The sequence below is a fragment of the Nycticebus coucang genome, chromosome 12 (genome assembly GCF_027406575.1).
Source record: "Nycticebus coucang isolate mNycCou1 chromosome 12, mNycCou1.pri, whole genome shotgun sequence".
NCBI classification, from domain to species: domain Eukaryota; kingdom Metazoa; phylum Chordata; class Mammalia; order Primates; family Lorisidae; genus Nycticebus; species Nycticebus coucang.
The window spans coordinates 95,143,335-95,159,792 of record NC_069791.1 but is presented as its reverse complement, the minus strand read 5'-3'; the positions used below and the strand labels follow the sequence as shown (position 1 = coordinate 95,159,792).

General features: G+C 50.8%; 2 protein-coding genes across 8 annotated transcripts in view; one reads left to right on the top strand and one right to left on the bottom strand.

Moving 5' to 3' along the window:
• The window catches only part of ABCC1 (ATP binding cassette subfamily C member 1), a 153,627-nt gene extending 142,077 nt beyond the window's left edge, over window positions 1-11,550 (top strand). For all 5 annotated transcript variants that reach the window (XM_053557315.1, XM_053557314.1, XM_053557313.1 and 2 more), the window contains 5 exons: window positions 3,039-3,185; window positions 4,453-4,611; window positions 6,237-6,403; window positions 7,545-7,739; window positions 9,958-11,550. In XM_053557315.1, coding sequence (XP_053413290.1) covers window positions 3,039-3,185; window positions 4,453-4,611; window positions 6,237-6,403; window positions 7,545-7,739; window positions 9,958-10,066 — 777 coding nt within the window. In that variant the 3' untranslated portion in view covers window positions 10,067-11,550. The remainder of the gene's footprint in view (window positions 1-3,038; window positions 3,186-4,452; window positions 4,612-6,236; window positions 6,404-7,544; window positions 7,740-9,957) is intronic.
• A 10-nt stretch (window positions 11,551-11,560) lies between these two features.
• Window positions 11,561-16,458, bottom strand: part of ABCC6 (ATP binding cassette subfamily C member 6) — a 59,681-nt gene continuing 54,783 nt past the window's right edge. For 2 of the 3 annotated variants that reach the window (XM_053557319.1, XM_053557318.1), the window contains exon 31: window positions 11,683-16,378. In XM_053557319.1, coding sequence (XP_053413294.1) covers window positions 16,270-16,378 — 109 coding nt within the window. In that variant the 3' untranslated portion in view covers window positions 11,683-16,269. Of the gene's footprint in view, window positions 16,379-16,458 lie in introns of all 3 variants that reach the window. The other variant, XR_008373414.1, reaches the window with a different exon arrangement.

Sequence of the window (16,458 nt, the reverse complement as noted above, 5' to 3'; positions counted from 1 at the left end):
AGGGACTCCTGTGATGGAAAATAATACTGCTTTTCCATTTGTGATTGTAATAAATTTTCCTTTTAAAATAAGTTAAGAAATTAAGTATGAGTGAGTTGATTAAAAGTGTTAAAAGCAAATAACAAAAGAATCAAAGACACAGATATTGCAGAAATCATGACGTGACAAGGAATCCACCAATGTTTGGGAAACTCTGTAACCTGAGTCCCCATTTTGTAGTTGAAGAAAAAGGATCCTTAGGGAGGGACAGTGGTTGATTTAGGTCACACGTGGCTCAGTGGAACAGCTGAGGCCAGGATCCAAGCCTCTAGACTTTCATCCCACGTTGCTGCCAATAACTGCCTTGTTATGCCCCCAACACCACTGCCGGTAATGGTAATGGGGAGAATAATAACCACAGTAATGCTTGCCGACACCAGCATCCTCACTCCTACCAGTAATAATGGAACACACGTGTGCCCTTGTACTGTGTCAGGCCCTGTGCTAAACATTTACCATGGAGGAATTCATTTCTCTTTATGCTTATGATTTAGATCCTATTATCCCCATTTTGCCAATGAAGAAACTTTGAGACAGAAGTGAAGGGACTTGCCCAAGATCATGGCTCGTATTGATGATTGGCAGACCTAGCATTTGTGTCTGTGCCATTGCCCCGTACTACCAAGAAGACACCCCTTGGGAGTGAGACCAAGGACTTGGCTAAATCTGTCCTGAGGGATTTACAGAGGTCACTTACGCCTAGTCCTTTAATAGTCTGACAAGATAAACTGGTCTTGGGCGAGCATTGTTCAGAATGGTGTGAGTGCCCCCCTGTGGAAACCAGGGTGCATTACACCAGGAGTTTCCCCCTGCCCCTAACATTGAACTTATTTACAGAGTATTTAGTTGGTTTTTTTTTTTTTTCATTATAAAATATTTATTTATATCACATAACTGTATTACATACCTTGAAAATGTACTATTTAGTTGGTTTTTATGACGGCTTTACTGAGGTCACATTTGCATGCTACACAATTGCCAATTTAATGTAGTTCAATTGAATTCAGTTTTAAAAAACATCTTACCGGTGGCGCCTGTGGCTCAGTGAGTGGGGCGCCGGCCCCATATACCGAGGGTGGTGGGTTCAAACCCAGCCCCGGCTGAACTGCAACCAAAAATAGCCGGGTGTTGTGGCGGGCGCCTGTAGTCCCAGCTGCTCGGGAGGCTGAGGCAGGAGAATTGCGAAAGCCCAAGAGCTGGAGGTTGCTGTGAGTCCTGTGACATCATGTCACTCTACAGAGGGTGGTAAAGTGAGACTCTGTCTCTACAAAAAAAAAAACCATCTTACCTGTTCTTGCTTTTTTTTTTTATTTTGTTTTTTGAGTCAGCGTCTCACTATGTCACCCACCGTAGAGTGCGGTGGCATCACAGCTCACAGCAACCTCAAACTCTTGAGCTTAAGTGATTCTCATGCCTCAGCCTCCCAAGTATCTGGGACTACAGGCGCCCACTACAATGCCCAGCTATTTTTTTGTTGTAGTTGTCATTGTTTAGCAGGCCTGAGCGGGCTTTGAGCCCACCAGCCCCGGTGTATGTGGCTGAGCTACAGGCACCGAGCCCTTTTTGTTTATTTTATATATTTAGAATTAGGAGTATATTTGACAATGCAAGAGATAGGAAAGATCAACTCTAGTCCTACCAGTGTTATATACTTGTATATATTTATTTAGAAAGTTCCATCCCCTTCTCTCCAGGGCCCTCTCACTAGGTTCTTATAGTGTAAGAATTTATATACATCAGTTGTACAATGCAGAGATGCTTGTTATTAAAGACAATGTAAGAAGTTTATTGGGGAGAAAGAAAATGCTCTTGTCCTGTCGCCTCCATTGCTGTCTTTCCCCAGGGTAGGCGGGTTGGTATGTTTCCTTCAGAGCCTCCCTTGTGTGTATTCACACGCATACATTCCCACACATTTGTTTGCTTGTTTTGTTCTTTTTTGTTGTTTTTAACATACGTGGGATCTGCCTGTTACTTTGTGAGGGGCCCTTTTCCTTTAACCAGAGGCATGTTTGCATCCACGATGGCAGTAGTCGCCCCCTCTGAGGCTAAGGTGAGATCATTGGTCTGAAGCCCTTACACACACAGCACATGGTAGGCCCTCAATTAAAAAACACTGTTATTTTATATAGAGCTTCCTTGAAGGAGCTGAAATTCTTACCTAAAAGATGACCGATATTTTCTTGTTCTACCCTCCTCTGTGCTTCTAAAGGATGTCCATACCCTAAAGCCAAGTTTGTGGTCTGCAAGTGCCTGGTCCTTGGCGGGAGATGAAATCCCATCAGGCTGCAGCCACCGAGCCTGGTGCAGACCATGTCCAGTTGTGGTCCTCAGGAAATGCTGGACTCAACTGAGAAGCTTTTCAGGATAGGGGCTGTGTGACCCTGGGCAAGGTCTGTCTTCTCTGTGTCTCAGTTTCCTTGTGTGGAAACTGAGGGTGATAAAAGGACCCCACTGGTGGGATTGTGGTGAGGCTTGAGCGAGATCATGTGCTGGAGTTACTGGCCCAGGGCCTGGCGCATGCTGACTCTTCAGGCTTAGCTGTTGCTGTTACCATTGCCCTCCAGCTGGGGTGGGCAGCTGGGGCGCCTCCCCTTTACTCTCTTGTCTGTCCAGAGAGGGGGCTCACTTCATCGGTTTAGTTCATGAACATTTCCTGAGTGTCTACTCTGTGCTCTGAGCCCTGGGATACAGCAGTGAACAGAGAACCTGTCCACTCAGAGTGGATAGTTGGGAGGGCACACAGGACAGAATAAATAGCACATGAGCCCAAGAGGGCTGGGAGGCCGGCATTGTGCTGAGGAGACCAGAGATGTGCAGGACATGAGAGAGCCGGCTAAGGGGCGGTGTGGGGAAGGGCATCCCAGGCAGAGCAGAACAAGAGCCAGAGGGAGGTGAGGGCAGAGGGCCTCGCGGAGGCCAGTTCATGTCGGACCTGTGATATGTGGCTTAGACTTGGTGTCCCTCATGCTCTTCTCCCTCCACCCCCTCTGTGATCCAAGGCTCCCTGGCAGATTCAGGAGACAGCTCCACCCAGCACCTGGCCTCAGGAGGGCCGAGTAGAATTCCGGAACTACAGCCTGCGTTACCGAGAGGACCTCGACTTGGTTTTGAAGCACATCAACATCACCATCAATGGGGGAGAAAAGGTGGGTGCACCCTTCCACCCTGCCCTTCCTCCGCCCGTGTGCAGTCGGGGACAGGCTGCCCCCGCCAGGTGAGTCCAGGTACAGCGGTTCCCCATCTGGTTACATCTATACCCCAGGGGTGACTCACCCTTAGAGTGTGGAGGGCAGCTGTTCAGGGAGTGCCCAGCAGTGGCACAGACCAGGAGCCTGAAGACAAAATAAGGCCCACAGATAGGTTTTAGAAGAAATCTGACAGTGTTGCAAATAGTAATCTGCAAACATTTTAGATAGAAATCTGTCTCCTGCTTCTCTGGAAAGATAAGAACATTGAACAGCATAGGGCCTGACCTCCCTGCCTCGCTCTTGCTAGACAAGATGTGAACCTCTCCATTCATCCTAGCCCTTTCCTGCCCTGTTCGTGTGACTACTTGGCCCCTGGGTGGGATTTGAGTTTTTGGTCTCTAGAATAAGATGTTACCCCCACTCCTAGGGATGGCTCCAGGGAAGCATGAAATGGTCAGAATTTTGGAATCTTCCCTGGTTCCAAACTGTCCCTGGAAGACATCCTTACCCTGAGACCTACAGGAATCAGACCAAGGCTCTTCCTGGTCATCTGCCGGGGATAGTGCCGCTCTCATTTCATTAAACTGTCCCCACCACAAGGCTCAGGGTGTTCTGTTCTCAGGAGATAATTTCTCTAACTTATAAGAGTGAGAAGAGCAGAGTGGGCAGTATTCTTGACCGGTCCTCATAGCTTACTGACCTGGTGGGATGGTGGCTGCATGCTGCACTGTAACAGCTTCATCAGAGGGTGGAGGGAGTCCACTCTCAAGGCCCCAGATGAGAACCAGAGAATGATGACTGGAGGTCAGAATTGTCCATCCTTGGCCATTATCAGGGGAGCCTTGTTCTCTTGAGGGACAATAAGGCGGCCAGGCCATACCAAAAAGGAGTGCTGGGGGGTCTGCTCGAATCTTGGAGTTATTTTCCACTGCTTAGGATAGGACATTCACTATCAGAAGAGAGAAAAACTGGGAAAATGGGAAAATGTCTAATAATTAGCTACTGCCTCATGCCCGTCTCCTCAAAAGTCTCTAGTAGCTTATAAAAAGAGCTGATTAGTTCCTTGGGGAGCATGGCAAAGAGAGGGGAGTCACTCCCTGCAGGAGATAGTCGACCAGATGACTGAACTGCGCTGAGCCAGCCCCTGACTGAGGACCCTGTGGGGCAGGGGCTCCTCCCACCTGCCAGTGTTCCCACCTCACCCTGGACCTATCCTGTCCCACAGGTTGGCATCGTGGGACGGACGGGAGCCGGGAAGTCATCCCTGACCCTGGGCTTGTTTCGGATCAACGAGTCTGCCGAAGGGGAGATCATTATCGACGGGGTCAACATCGCCAAGATCGGCCTGCACAGCCTCCGCTTCAAGATCACCATCATCCCCCAGGTGCGGTCCAGGTGTGGCCAAGGGTGAGAGCTGTGGCTGGCAAGTCAGCTCCTATGGTCACAGAACAGTGATGAACGTATATTTTCAGGACAAACATTAACTTGTCCCCACTTTTATCATTTCCACTAAAGGAATGCTGTGTTTCTTCTCCCTGGAGTTCCCTCTTAGCATATAAATAACAATGTGGGAATTATCTGCGTGTCCGCCTTGCACTCCTGCCCCAAGAGGCAGTTTCCTGAGTATCTCACAGAATCCAGGTGACACCGTCTTCTCTCTCTGGTGGCTGTTAAAGACTGAGGATCTCTGACCCTTCAGAGCTAAACAAGAAATAAGGCTGTGCCTGTAATCCTAGCACTCTGGGAGGCCAAGGCAGGGGGATTGCCTGATCTCAGGAGTTCAAGACCAACCTGAGCTAGTGTGAGACCCTGTCTCTAAAAATAGCCAGACACTGTGGCTGGCACCTGTAGTCCCAACTACTTGGGAGGCTGAAGCAAGAGAATCGCTTGAGCCCAAGAGGTTACTATGAGCTGTGACGCTACGGCACTCTACTGAGGTTGACAAAATGAGACTCTGTCTCAAAAAAAAATTTTTTTTTTTCTAGACCAATCCCTGAAGGTGGTGATTCTTTAATATGTTACCTTTTAAGGTTGGGAATGGTGGCTCACAGCTGTAATCCTAGCTCTCAGAGGCAGGAGGATCACTTGAGCTCAGGAGGTTGAGAATGGCCTGAGCAAGAGTGAGACCCCATCTCTACTAAAAATAGAAAAGTTAGTGGGACATTGTGGCAGGCACCTGTAGTCCCAGCTCCTTGGGAGGGTGACACAGGAAGATCACTTGAGCCCAGGAGTTTGAGGTTGCTGTGAGCTATGCTGTCACATGGTACTCTAGCCTGGGCAATAGAGTGAGACTCTGTCTCAAAAAGAAGTTGCTTTTTAGTGTAATGTTCCCTAACGTGTGTTTTTTTATTTTTTGTTTTTGAGACAGAGTCTCATTCTGTAGACCTAGATAGGGTACCTTGGCATCATAGCTCACAGCAACCTTTAACTCCCGGGTTCAGAGGATCCTCCTATCTCACCCTCCCAAGTAGCTGGGACTACAGGTGCCCACCACCACACCTGGCTAATTTTTTCCTATTTTTAGTAGAGACTTGCTTTAGTAGGGTCTTGCTCTGGATGATCTTGAGCTTCTGAGCTCTAGGGATACTCCTAGCTCAGCCTCCCAAAGTGCTAGGATAACAGGCATGAAGCACCACGCCCAGCCACTAAAAGTGTTGTATGAGTGTCTGTCTGTGAGTTGGGAGCTGAAGGGACCCACAGTTCTCTATGATTTGGAGCTGCCTGTGTTGTGTCTCTTGGAAGATTCCCAACTCATGTTCCTATTGAGGGCTCTGGGAAGTTCTACAGAGAAGAAACCTGTTTTAACTTTGCTTAACTGAGGCTTTTCCAGACTTTTTTTTTTTTTTTTTTTTTCATCATTAACATCGCCGGAACTAGTGAATCTGAGGAACTTCGAATCCACGTCTTTAACAATTCTGGCCAGAACTTTTTACTCACCACCTTTTTCCTTGAGCCACATCCAACATGACATGAGTGTCACATGCCACCTGCTGTCTTCTCTCTGAACAGGACCCCGTTTTGTTTTCGGGTTCCCTCCGCATGAACTTGGACCCATTCAGCCAGTACTCAGACGAAGAAGTCTGGACGTCCCTGGAGCTGGCCCACCTGAAAGGCTTTGTGTCTGCCCTTCCCGATAAGCTAGACCACGAGTGTGCGGAAGGCGGGGAGAACCTGAGGTAGGCAGGGCTGAGCAGGGACACCGCCCGAGGTCTCCTCGGCACCGGGTGGTCATGTGGGGGGTTTGAAGATTCTGTCCTCTTGCATCTACGTCGGACCTGGATTTGAGCCCCAGTTCTGGCACGGAGGAGCCATCCGTCCCTTCATCCATTGGAGCCTCAATTTCTGTAAAATGCATTTCAATCCTGGCTCTTTTTACCACGAGGCTTAATGACCAGAGTAGACATTACATTTCCCTTCTTATACCATTACTTATACCATCTTATACCATTCACTTGAAAGTGGCTGTCAGTTGCTAAATTACTGCAAGGATTCCCTACCAGCTAGTAACTAATGCTGCTCTCAGCCCTCCAAGTCCCCCATGCACTGCCCTTTCTCCTGGGATCCCTGGGGTCTTCCCATGATCCAGGGCCTAAAGCGTTGGTGCATGGGACAGCAGGGAACCTGCAGGGTCCTGCTCTGGTGTTACTGGTTAGTACCTGGTTCAGTCATCCATCTCCATGATAGCCAACTGTACAACTTCAAACAGCATTGAGTGTTGTTTACCTGCTGGGGCAGCCAGCCAGGAGGCTCTGCTGGTCTTGGCTGGGCTCATGCATGTGTGTCTGGAGGTCAGTCTTGGGTCAGTGACCTATTGGCCTCAGCTAGGATAATAAAGGTGTGCCTTGCTTCCCCAGCAGACCAGGCTTGTGGTTATGGTGATGGCAGAGGTGCAAAGCTGAGCAAGCCTTGCTCTGCACTCTGTGGCAAACCTCTGCCAGCCTCATGTTGGTCAGCTTCCCATGGGCCAAAGCAGGGCACAGAGCTGAGTCCAGAGCAAGGGGTAATGACCCCACAGTTGGATTTTGCTAACCACTACATCAGGAAGTGTGGATATGGTGTCATTTTGCTAACTACTACGCCGAAAATATTTTGACCATCACCTCTGAGCCCCATGCTGAAAATGATTCTGAGCCTGTTTTTTGTATAATGGGTGACACATCTGATTGATTGGTGATGTCTGCTACAGGCACAGGTGCAGGGAGTGGGACGCGCTCTCCTGGTCTAAGCAACACAGTGTCTCTTTCTTCTCCCAGCCCAGGCCTAGGTTAGGGTCAGGGTAGTCTGACACTATCTCCTGGTCTTTTTCTTCCTATCAAGCATCGGGCAGAGACAGCTTGTATGCCTAGCCCGGGCCCTGCTGAGGAAGACGAAGATCCTTGTGTTGGATGAGGCCACAGCAGCTGTGGACCTGGAAACAGACGACCTCATTCAGTCTACCATCCGGACGCAGTTTGAGGGCTGTACCGTTCTCACCATCGCTCACCGTCTCAACACCATCATGGACTATACCAGGTGATCCCCTGGCACAGAGGCCTCTAGGCTTTGGGGGTGGTTCACTGACCCCCTCGTTCTTTTGTCCAATACTGTCCTTAATGCCTAGTGACAGCACCAGGTGGTGGCTCCTATCTTTATCCCAGATAGTTCCAGTTATTTCTGACACCACTCAGTCATTCAGGCAGTTAGCACATCTGCATGGTGCACCTGCCAGGTTCCTGGAACTGTCCTGGGCACTGGGGACTTTGCCAGGGTATTGTCAGACAAGGGACCTGCCTCAGAGACAGAGCAGCTTAGATGAGGGAGACAGACAATGAACAGAGCAGCAAACCCACGTGGTTCAGAGGACTGTTAAGTGCTGGGGAGGAGACCTAACAAGAGGACAGAGCAGCGATTACAGGTGGGGCCGGTGTGTCCCCCGAGCACCAGAGGCACAGTTCCTGGGCTCCATGGAAATGTTTAATTGTCTTTTAAAAATGAGAAGAAAAGGCCAGGCCCTGTGGCTCAAAGGAGTAGGGCACCGGCCCCATATGCCAGAGGTAGCGGGTTCAAACTCAGCCCCGGCCAAAAACTGCAAAAAAAAAAAAAAACCCATAAAAATGAGAAGAAAAGGCCAGGCCTTGAGGCTGACGCCTGGAATCCTAGCGATCTGGGAGGCCAGGGTGGGTAGATCATCTGAGCTTAAAAGTTTGAGACCAGCCTGAGCCGGTGTGAGACTTCATCTCTAAAAATAGCCAGGTGTTGTGGTACGCACCTCCCAGCTACTCGGGAGGCTGAGGCAAGATGATCACTTAAGCTCAGGAGTTTGAGGTTGCTGTGAGGTATGACACCATAGCATACCTATGGTAGGAGATGAAGTGACTTTGTCTCAAAAAAATAAGTAAATTAATTAAATAAATGGAGAAGAGAAGAAGTAAATATAATGTAGACTAGATTACATTCGTTTTTAGTGACTGTGTTGGCATTTTTGTATGGAGAAAACAGCTCACACAGGCATCAGTGTGTGTGGCCCGCAGAAGTTATATTATGGCCCTGGTGCCTGGATCTTGAGGGTATTGAATTTAGCATGTGTGGTCAGAGAAGGCATCTCTGAGGAGGTAGCATTTGAGCTGAGTTGGCTATAGGAAATCCAGGACAGAGATCAGCACCCTTTTCCTGTAAAGGGTCAGAATAGGTTCCACTTTGTGGGCCAATGGTCTCTGACATTCTAGCACGAAAGCAACCATAGGCAATATGCAAATGAATAGGAATAGCTGTGTTCTGATAAGACTTTTTTCATAAACACAAGCAGTGGGCCAGATTTTAGCCTGTGGGCCGCAGTTAGCTAACATTTGATCTAAAGGAAGAACATTCTGGAGAGAGGGTACAGAGCTTCTGAAGTGGTCCTGGAAATGGGAACACATTTACTGAATTCAGAGGCTAGCAAGAGAACAGCCTGTCTCCTGTGGTAGGAGATGAGGCTGGAAGATTAAATCTTAGAGCACCATGTAACTACAGTGAGAAGTTTGGAATTGTTCTCGGAGCACTGTAAAGCTGTGAACAGGTTTTCAGCAAAAGAATGACATGACATTTTTAAAAGATCACCAGGCACCTACTACGTGTGTGTGACGGGTGCTGTGTTGGCACTTTTGAGTTCCAGAGGGACATAATCAGAATGATGTCAAAAGTAGGATGTGTTGGATCCCATAGGAAAATGTGTGCCAGGGTCAGCAAACTACGGCCCATGGGCCGAATCTGGCCCTCTGCATATTTCTGTGATTAAAGTTTTATTGGCACACAGCCATGCCTGTTCATTTTCCTATGGTCGTGTATGTTCAGACTATAAACACAGCAGAGATGAGAGGTTCTAACAGAAACCAGATGGCCCACAGAGCCGAAAATATTTGTTATCTGGCCCTTTTCAGATAAAGGTTGCCAACTACTGTTGTAGACGATGGTAAGATCTTTTTCTTTTATTCTGAGTGTAATAGGACAATGAGTGTAATCGGTACCACTGTGATCATTACTGTTCCCACCATTATCGAAGGTGACAGTAGATATTAATGACTAAGCCTCATGGGAATTTGACCTTGACTAGAAGTAGGGATTGAGGATGGGCAGTCAGCCAGAAGACTGCTGCATGAGTCCTGGCAGAAGATCTCAGGAGTCCAGCCTGAAGCAGCAACTTGCTGAGGCAGCTCCCAGGACCACAAGTACCACCCCCTTTCCTACCCTCATGTGTGGCCCTCTCCTGCAGGGTGATCGTCTTGGACAAAGGAGAAATCCGGGAGTGTGGCAGCCCCTCTGACCTCCTACAGCAGAAAGGTCTCTTCTACGACATGGCCAAAGATGCTGGCTTGGCGTGAGCCTAGACCTGGCACACCTGGCCAGAACTGCAGGGCCAGCATGCCAGCATTCAGGGATGTCAGCGTCCTCGGGAAACCAAGCCTCCTATACCAAACCAAAAATCAAGAAACCAAACCCCAAAAAACTGAAACTAATCCAAGCAGCAGCAGCCACCATTCTGCCCCTGCCTGGAAATGGCCATGAAGACAAAGGAGAGAGAGGCGCATCCCACCCAGAACGCACCTCCTCACCTCTGGGGCCCCTTTGAGACAACATGCATGTTCTCACGCCCTGGGAGTGCACGCTGTGCCCCTGCTGCTTCCCAAAGCAGAGGTTTGGCAGCCAGACTTCCAGGGGGAATCGGTTGTACAGAATATGCTAGTGACCAAATCCAGCCAACTGCCTTGGGTCTCTCCACCAAAGCTGGTGGATTCTAAATCTTCAAGAAACTCCTGGCCCCTTTAGTGCTCCAACATGCTTATCTGGTTCCACCCAGAAAGCTTCATTTCCTTGAGACTGCAGCTTTAAGGTTTGAGGGGCTTGGTGAAAATCATTCTCCCCTGTGGGCAGTGAGTCCCCAGAACTGGACAGTCCTCCTGCCAACATCTGGTCTTCCAGGCACTCAGACACTGGGAGCTGACATCTCAGAGCTGCCTCCCTGGGGCACGTGTCCTCATCCAAGGGACTTAGCTGGACTAGTGGACTCTGGGCCTGGGGCTTGTAGTCTCAGAGCTGACTGCCCAGCTTGGGCTCACCTACCCGGTGCTCCAGTCTGCCTCGCTTTCCTTCCTGCCTTTTTCCTTTACCCCTCCAGGTACCCGGAGAGGAAGGTCTGCTAAAGGTTACGAAATATCAAAAGCGAAGGGCACGACGTGCCTCCACAGATTACCAGCGGGTACCAGGAAGGGTCCCTTTGAGTCTTCTCAGTTCTGGGTTTTAATTCCGCACCATTGGCATCGAGTTAGCTGCCAAGGGGAGGCACGGCGGGGAGCTTGACTTTGAGTTAACGATTCTCTTCTGTGGATGAGAAAAGAATCCATCCTCGAATAGCAGAAAATTTTTTTTATATATATAAGTTCTCCTGGGAGAAAAATAGTCTCACGACTTCACTTTCTTGGAAGGAAGTATTAGGCTAAGGAGCAGCACCCCCGGGGAATAGTCCAAAGCTGGGCCTGTGCCTGCCACTGGGTCCCCTGCGTTCCTGGGAGGAAATGGAGAAGCAGAGTCCTTCGGAGTCTCTGCTCGAGAGGTCTTGGGTGGAGAACAAAGTAAGACCTAGAAAGCGGCGGGAACTGACGGCTGCCCCAACGTTCCTGCTTGCTGTGACTTACCTTGGCGGCTTCAAACCCAGAGCGTTTCTTTCTTTTAGGTGGAAATATTTATTTTTTTGTAAGTTATACCATTCTTTTCACATTAGCTAAAAAACCAAGTTTTTTGGGAGGGGTCTTTTTGTAATGACTTACACTGGAAACATGAATATTTGCAGTAAAAAATATATATTTTATTTCTTTCTAAATGACTGTTCCATTTTCTTTGGGGCATCAGCAAAAGTTCCAGCCCTCTAGTGGGGTCAGGAGGCAGCATCCTCCTGTCGCGGCTTCTTTCCCTTTGACAAGCCTGCTGCCTCCAGCAAGAGCCATTGCCAGTAACCGGGAGTGTAAAGGTCAAGGGTCAGGTGGGGCTTAGTGGGGAGACAGCACACTGGCAAGGTGGACACAGCCAGGGCCTCAGGGTCAGATAGACCCATGTTTGAGTCCTGTTCTTGCCCTTTGCTGGCCATGCGACCCTTGTCATGTAGCCTTGGTGCCTCAGTTACTCTGGTTGTAAAACCAGGCTGATCCTAGCCCCTGGGTTATTACAAAATTGAGCTGTGATGTGTGTGGTACATGTAGCCTAGGTCCAGTTCTAGGACAAAGGTGAGTCACCAATCACTTGTGCCCAGAATGACTCTTGAAAGTCCCTTTGCATCAAGATAGGTGAGGCTGTGCTTCATTAACCAGTTGGCCTTTTAAAGTCTTGGGAGATGAACATGGGTTTATTTCTCACTCATGCAGTTCTTGGTGAGGGTCAGGCGCCTCTCTAGGGCAGCTGCTTTCCACAGGGCCACCGATCTGGACTATACTGATCTCCCAACGGCGGCTGGCTTGCAGGTCCCCCACAGTGGGGGCAGGATAATGGGCCACTCAGACAGGAAGTGAGGTCCATGGGCCAAAAGGAGTCACGTGGCCTCAGCCAAACCACAGAGGACGCTGGGGGTGCAGGGCAGCGTGTGAAAGGGAAGTCTTTCTCCCTGTCCGAATTGGTGGGCTCTCTAAGTTTTAGATAGTGGGATAGTGAGACTAACGTGTTTGATTTCTGGCTTTGAATTGGGTGAGTCAGGGTAGTGAGGAATGCCTGTGTTTGGGGAGCCACCATTTCAGCCAAACCCTAAAACCATGCACCAGGTACACAAACGGGGGAACATTGAGTGCTGGAAGCTGTCTCTCAAGTGCTGCTGTCCCTGGTAGAAGTCAGAGACTATAGTACAATGAAGCTCAGTTAAAAGCCAGTGAGGCCATGACTTGGAATTAGTATGTGGATCTGCCAGCCAAGGCGGCTTCATATTAGATGTGAGATGTTTATTTCTGTCTCAGAGCCTGACTCTGAGGATTAGAATCCTGGGTCAGGTCCTGAGCGAGTCTCTGAGAGCTCCACCTGGTGTGTGCTGGGTGGGGCAGCTGGGTGCCCCTGCCCCTAGCCAGCCCCCAGCCACCCTCAGTCTGTTCTCGACTTGGCAGCCATAGGGATCCCTTCAAAACACACAGCTCTTGCCTCACATCCCCTGTGTCCCTCCCTCACAGCTCTCAAATCACATCCCCCATGTCCCTGCCGCAGAGTAGCAGCCAGTACTGCTACCAGGGCAAGTTCTGCACCACCTGGCTTCCTGCCATCTCTGGCCCCCATGGTCTTCATGCTGCTTTTCAAAGGTCCTCTTCCCTGTTTCGGAATGGCTGGCAGCTCCATGAGTGCTGAGGTCCTGCCGTGAGAGCACAGGCACACAGCACGCACTGGCGACTGGCTGCCTTGCTGGGGACAGAGCCCGTGCTAAGGGTGGAATCACAGGGGCCTCCTGGTGGAACTGGCCTTCCCAGAGCTGTGGTTTCCTGTCAGTTCAGCCAGGGCTATTTCATCCTCCTGCCAGGTGGTTGTGAGGACAAAAGTAGGTCAGGAAAGGCACCCAGCACCAGGCCTGGCCCTGAGGACTCCTTCATACGTGGTGGTCATTCATCTGTCCCTCCCCTTCTCCGTCACATAATCCACACTGACTGAGTCTCTGAGCTGTGCACCATGTCAGGCTCCCTCAGCTCAGGGAAGAAAGGGAGCCCCTCCCTACTTTCGTCCTCATGGTGGGATTCTAGAGCAGGAGTCAGTTTTTCGCAGTGAGCTGACAGCCTAGAGCTCAAGAAGAGGCCACGTGGCCTGATGATAAGGTCAAGGGCTCTGAAACCCAATGACCTAGGCGGGGAAGACACCTGGTTACGTGATCGGTTTTCTCATCTGTCCGGGGGGGCTGAATGGCCTAATCATAGGACATCCATGAAGGTGGCCTGATGGTAGCCTCCTCTTCATTAAAGTGGCCCAGTTGATGGTGCCTTTCTCCTCTGGTTGTGAGAGTCAACCAGATGACCTGTTGTAGGTGTGTAGAGCAGCATCTGGGGCATACAGTTATGTGTTTGCAGTGACACGGTGACAGTGGTGAGGATAAAGGGCCCACTGGAGCAGCACTGGCTGAGGAAAGTGTCTACAGTTTTGCTGGGTCTCACCTGTGTTCCTCCTGCCTGCTGGGCCTTGCTGGCTGGCATCCAGGCCACTGTGATGTGGGTCCAACAGCAATCTTGTTAGCAGGTATCTTGGGCACTAGCTCCCATGTGCTGGCCACCCGTGGCCCATTCTCTGCTCTCTGGCCAATGCTGGTCTATGAAAGAGGCTCTGGCTTGGCGCCTGTGGCTCAAGCAGCTAAGGCACCAGCCACATACACTTGAGCTGGCAGGTTCGAATCCAGCCCTGCCCGCCAAACAACAATGATGGCTGCAACCAAAAAATACCCAGGCGTTGTGGGCGCCTGTAGTCCCAGCTACTTGTGAGGTGGAGACAGGAGAATCGCTTGAGCCCAGGAGTTGGAGGTTGCTGTGAGCTGTGATGCCCGCAGTCTACCCAGGGTGACAGCTTGAGGCTGTCTCAAAAAAAAACAAAAGAAAGAAAGAGGCTCTGGTGGCCCGGGAGCAACCCCAGCTGAGTTTGTCAAGCCCGGCAGCCTCTGCTTGTGATCTCTCTGCAGAGGAGACTGGGGGCAGAGACATCCTTCTCTTTCTCTAAAGGATGGACAACGCTGTGGCATTAGATAAACCCAGGAGTAGGTCCCCACTCTGCCACTTACTAGCAGGTGACTTTGGCAAGTCATGTCAACTCTCTGAGCCTCGGTTTCCTCCCCTGTAGAATGGGGCCAATAAGAGGTAAGCACCTTGGGCCCAGGCTTTGGAGCACCGTTGGGGGCAGTGAGGGCTCACTTCAAAGGTACCCATGTGAGCTGCTGGCCGTATTTTGGCCAAAGGAGATGGAAGCTGTGATTAGAGTTAGATTACCCTGGGCCCAAGAGGGGATCACACATCCCTCTGTCAGGATGGGCTATCAAAGTCCCCCTGACCTGGCTGGGGCACAGCAGGCCCTGCGTTCTGGATAGCAGGTGGGTATCCATTCCCTGACCCCCGCACCAGCACAACTGCTGCCCTAGGTTATCCATGGCAGTGGGGCCGGTTGACCAGTGATTCTCTTTTTTTTTTTTTGCGGTTTTTTTTTTTGGCTGGGGCTGGGTTTGAACCCACCACCTCCAGCATATGGGGCAGCGCCCTACCCCGTTGAGCCACAGGCACCGCCCGACCAGTGATTGTGAACCAGGTGCTTTGATCTCCGCGGTCACAACTACAAGGTCTGTGGAGTCTGCTACTAGCACCCAGTGGCTAGAGGCCAGGGATGGTGCTGAGCGTCCAGCCACGCAAAGGACAGGCCCCCACAGCAAGGAGTTATCCGGCCCCACATGACAACAGTGTTAAGGGTGAGAAAGCTGATGTCTCACACTGCCCTGTCTCACACAGCGGTCTGAGTGACCTTAGGTGTGGCTCTCTTAGGCTCTTTGTTCCTCTCTCTGGTTCCTACAGCTGGCTATGTGAGTCCAGTGTTGGCTTTCTGACTATTGTCACAAACAGGCACGAAGAAGGAATTCCCCCACTTCAGCCGGGTCTGTCCCGACCGCACGGCACCTGCAGCAGAAGTGTGAACAGAAACACTGGCTGCTGGGGCTCCCCAGGAAGCTGCATGACATGTGCCAAGTCCCAGGGGCCACAGAGTCCTGGCTCCTCCCAGTGTTGGGAACGGAACACTCACGTGATACTTGCCGATGCCCAGATTGCACCATGCTTGGTGTGGGCACCTGGCTGTGTGTCTCCTTGGAGCCCTTGGGGGTGGGGGATAAGGGGTGGGTGCAGGCAGTAGTTCTCAGTCCCTGTGCCCCAATTCTCCCACTCCCCCTCCACCCTGAAATCAGACAGGGGAGCTTTAACGCCATGGCAGACACCTGATCAGCAGGTGCTGGGGGGACCCACTGGGGACCACCGTGTGCCCTCACTGTGGTGGATACACAAATGTGTGATAGAACTATATAGAATTAAGCACACACAAATGAACTCAGGTGGGAAATCTGAACACGACTGGTATTACAAATTGTGTCAATGTCCATATCTTTCCTGGTGGTGATACTGACTAGAGTTTTACAAGATGTTACCTTTGGGAGAAATGGGCTAAGGGGCTAAAGGTCTCCCCGAATTATTTGTTCTTTAAAATTAGCCCAAAATGAAATGTGAAACTATAAAAAGCACACATGCGGTGGCTGTCCCTAGCCCTAGGCATCCTAACTTAATGGGTGGGAGGGGAGCCTGGGAGTCCAGGGGCAGGCAGGGCTGAGGGCTGCTGTGACACTGGCTCCAAGGTGGACAGGGCTGGGTGGGCCCTGTGTTTTGGGGTCTGATGCTCTGTGATAACCAGCCACTTTCTCTGCCATTTTCCTCCCAGGGAGTAAAGAGGGGTGTAGACTCAACATCGTGTGGAGCCTCCCAAGCCGTCCGGGTCACTTGCATCTCCAGGGTGCTGCAGGCTGTCCGGGCAGTGGGGGTCGGTGGAGGGGCCTGGCTCAGGCCAGGCCTGACTCCTGGGCCAGCCTATAGAACAGGCCCTTCTGGGCCAGCAGCTGGGCCGGGCTGCCACTCTCTGCCACCTGCCCCTTGTCCATGACCAGTATCCTGCAGGAGAGAGGGAGGCAGGATGGCTCTTGGGCCACCAGTCCAGGCACTGGGCGGCTCTGAGAGTTTAGCGTGTCTGG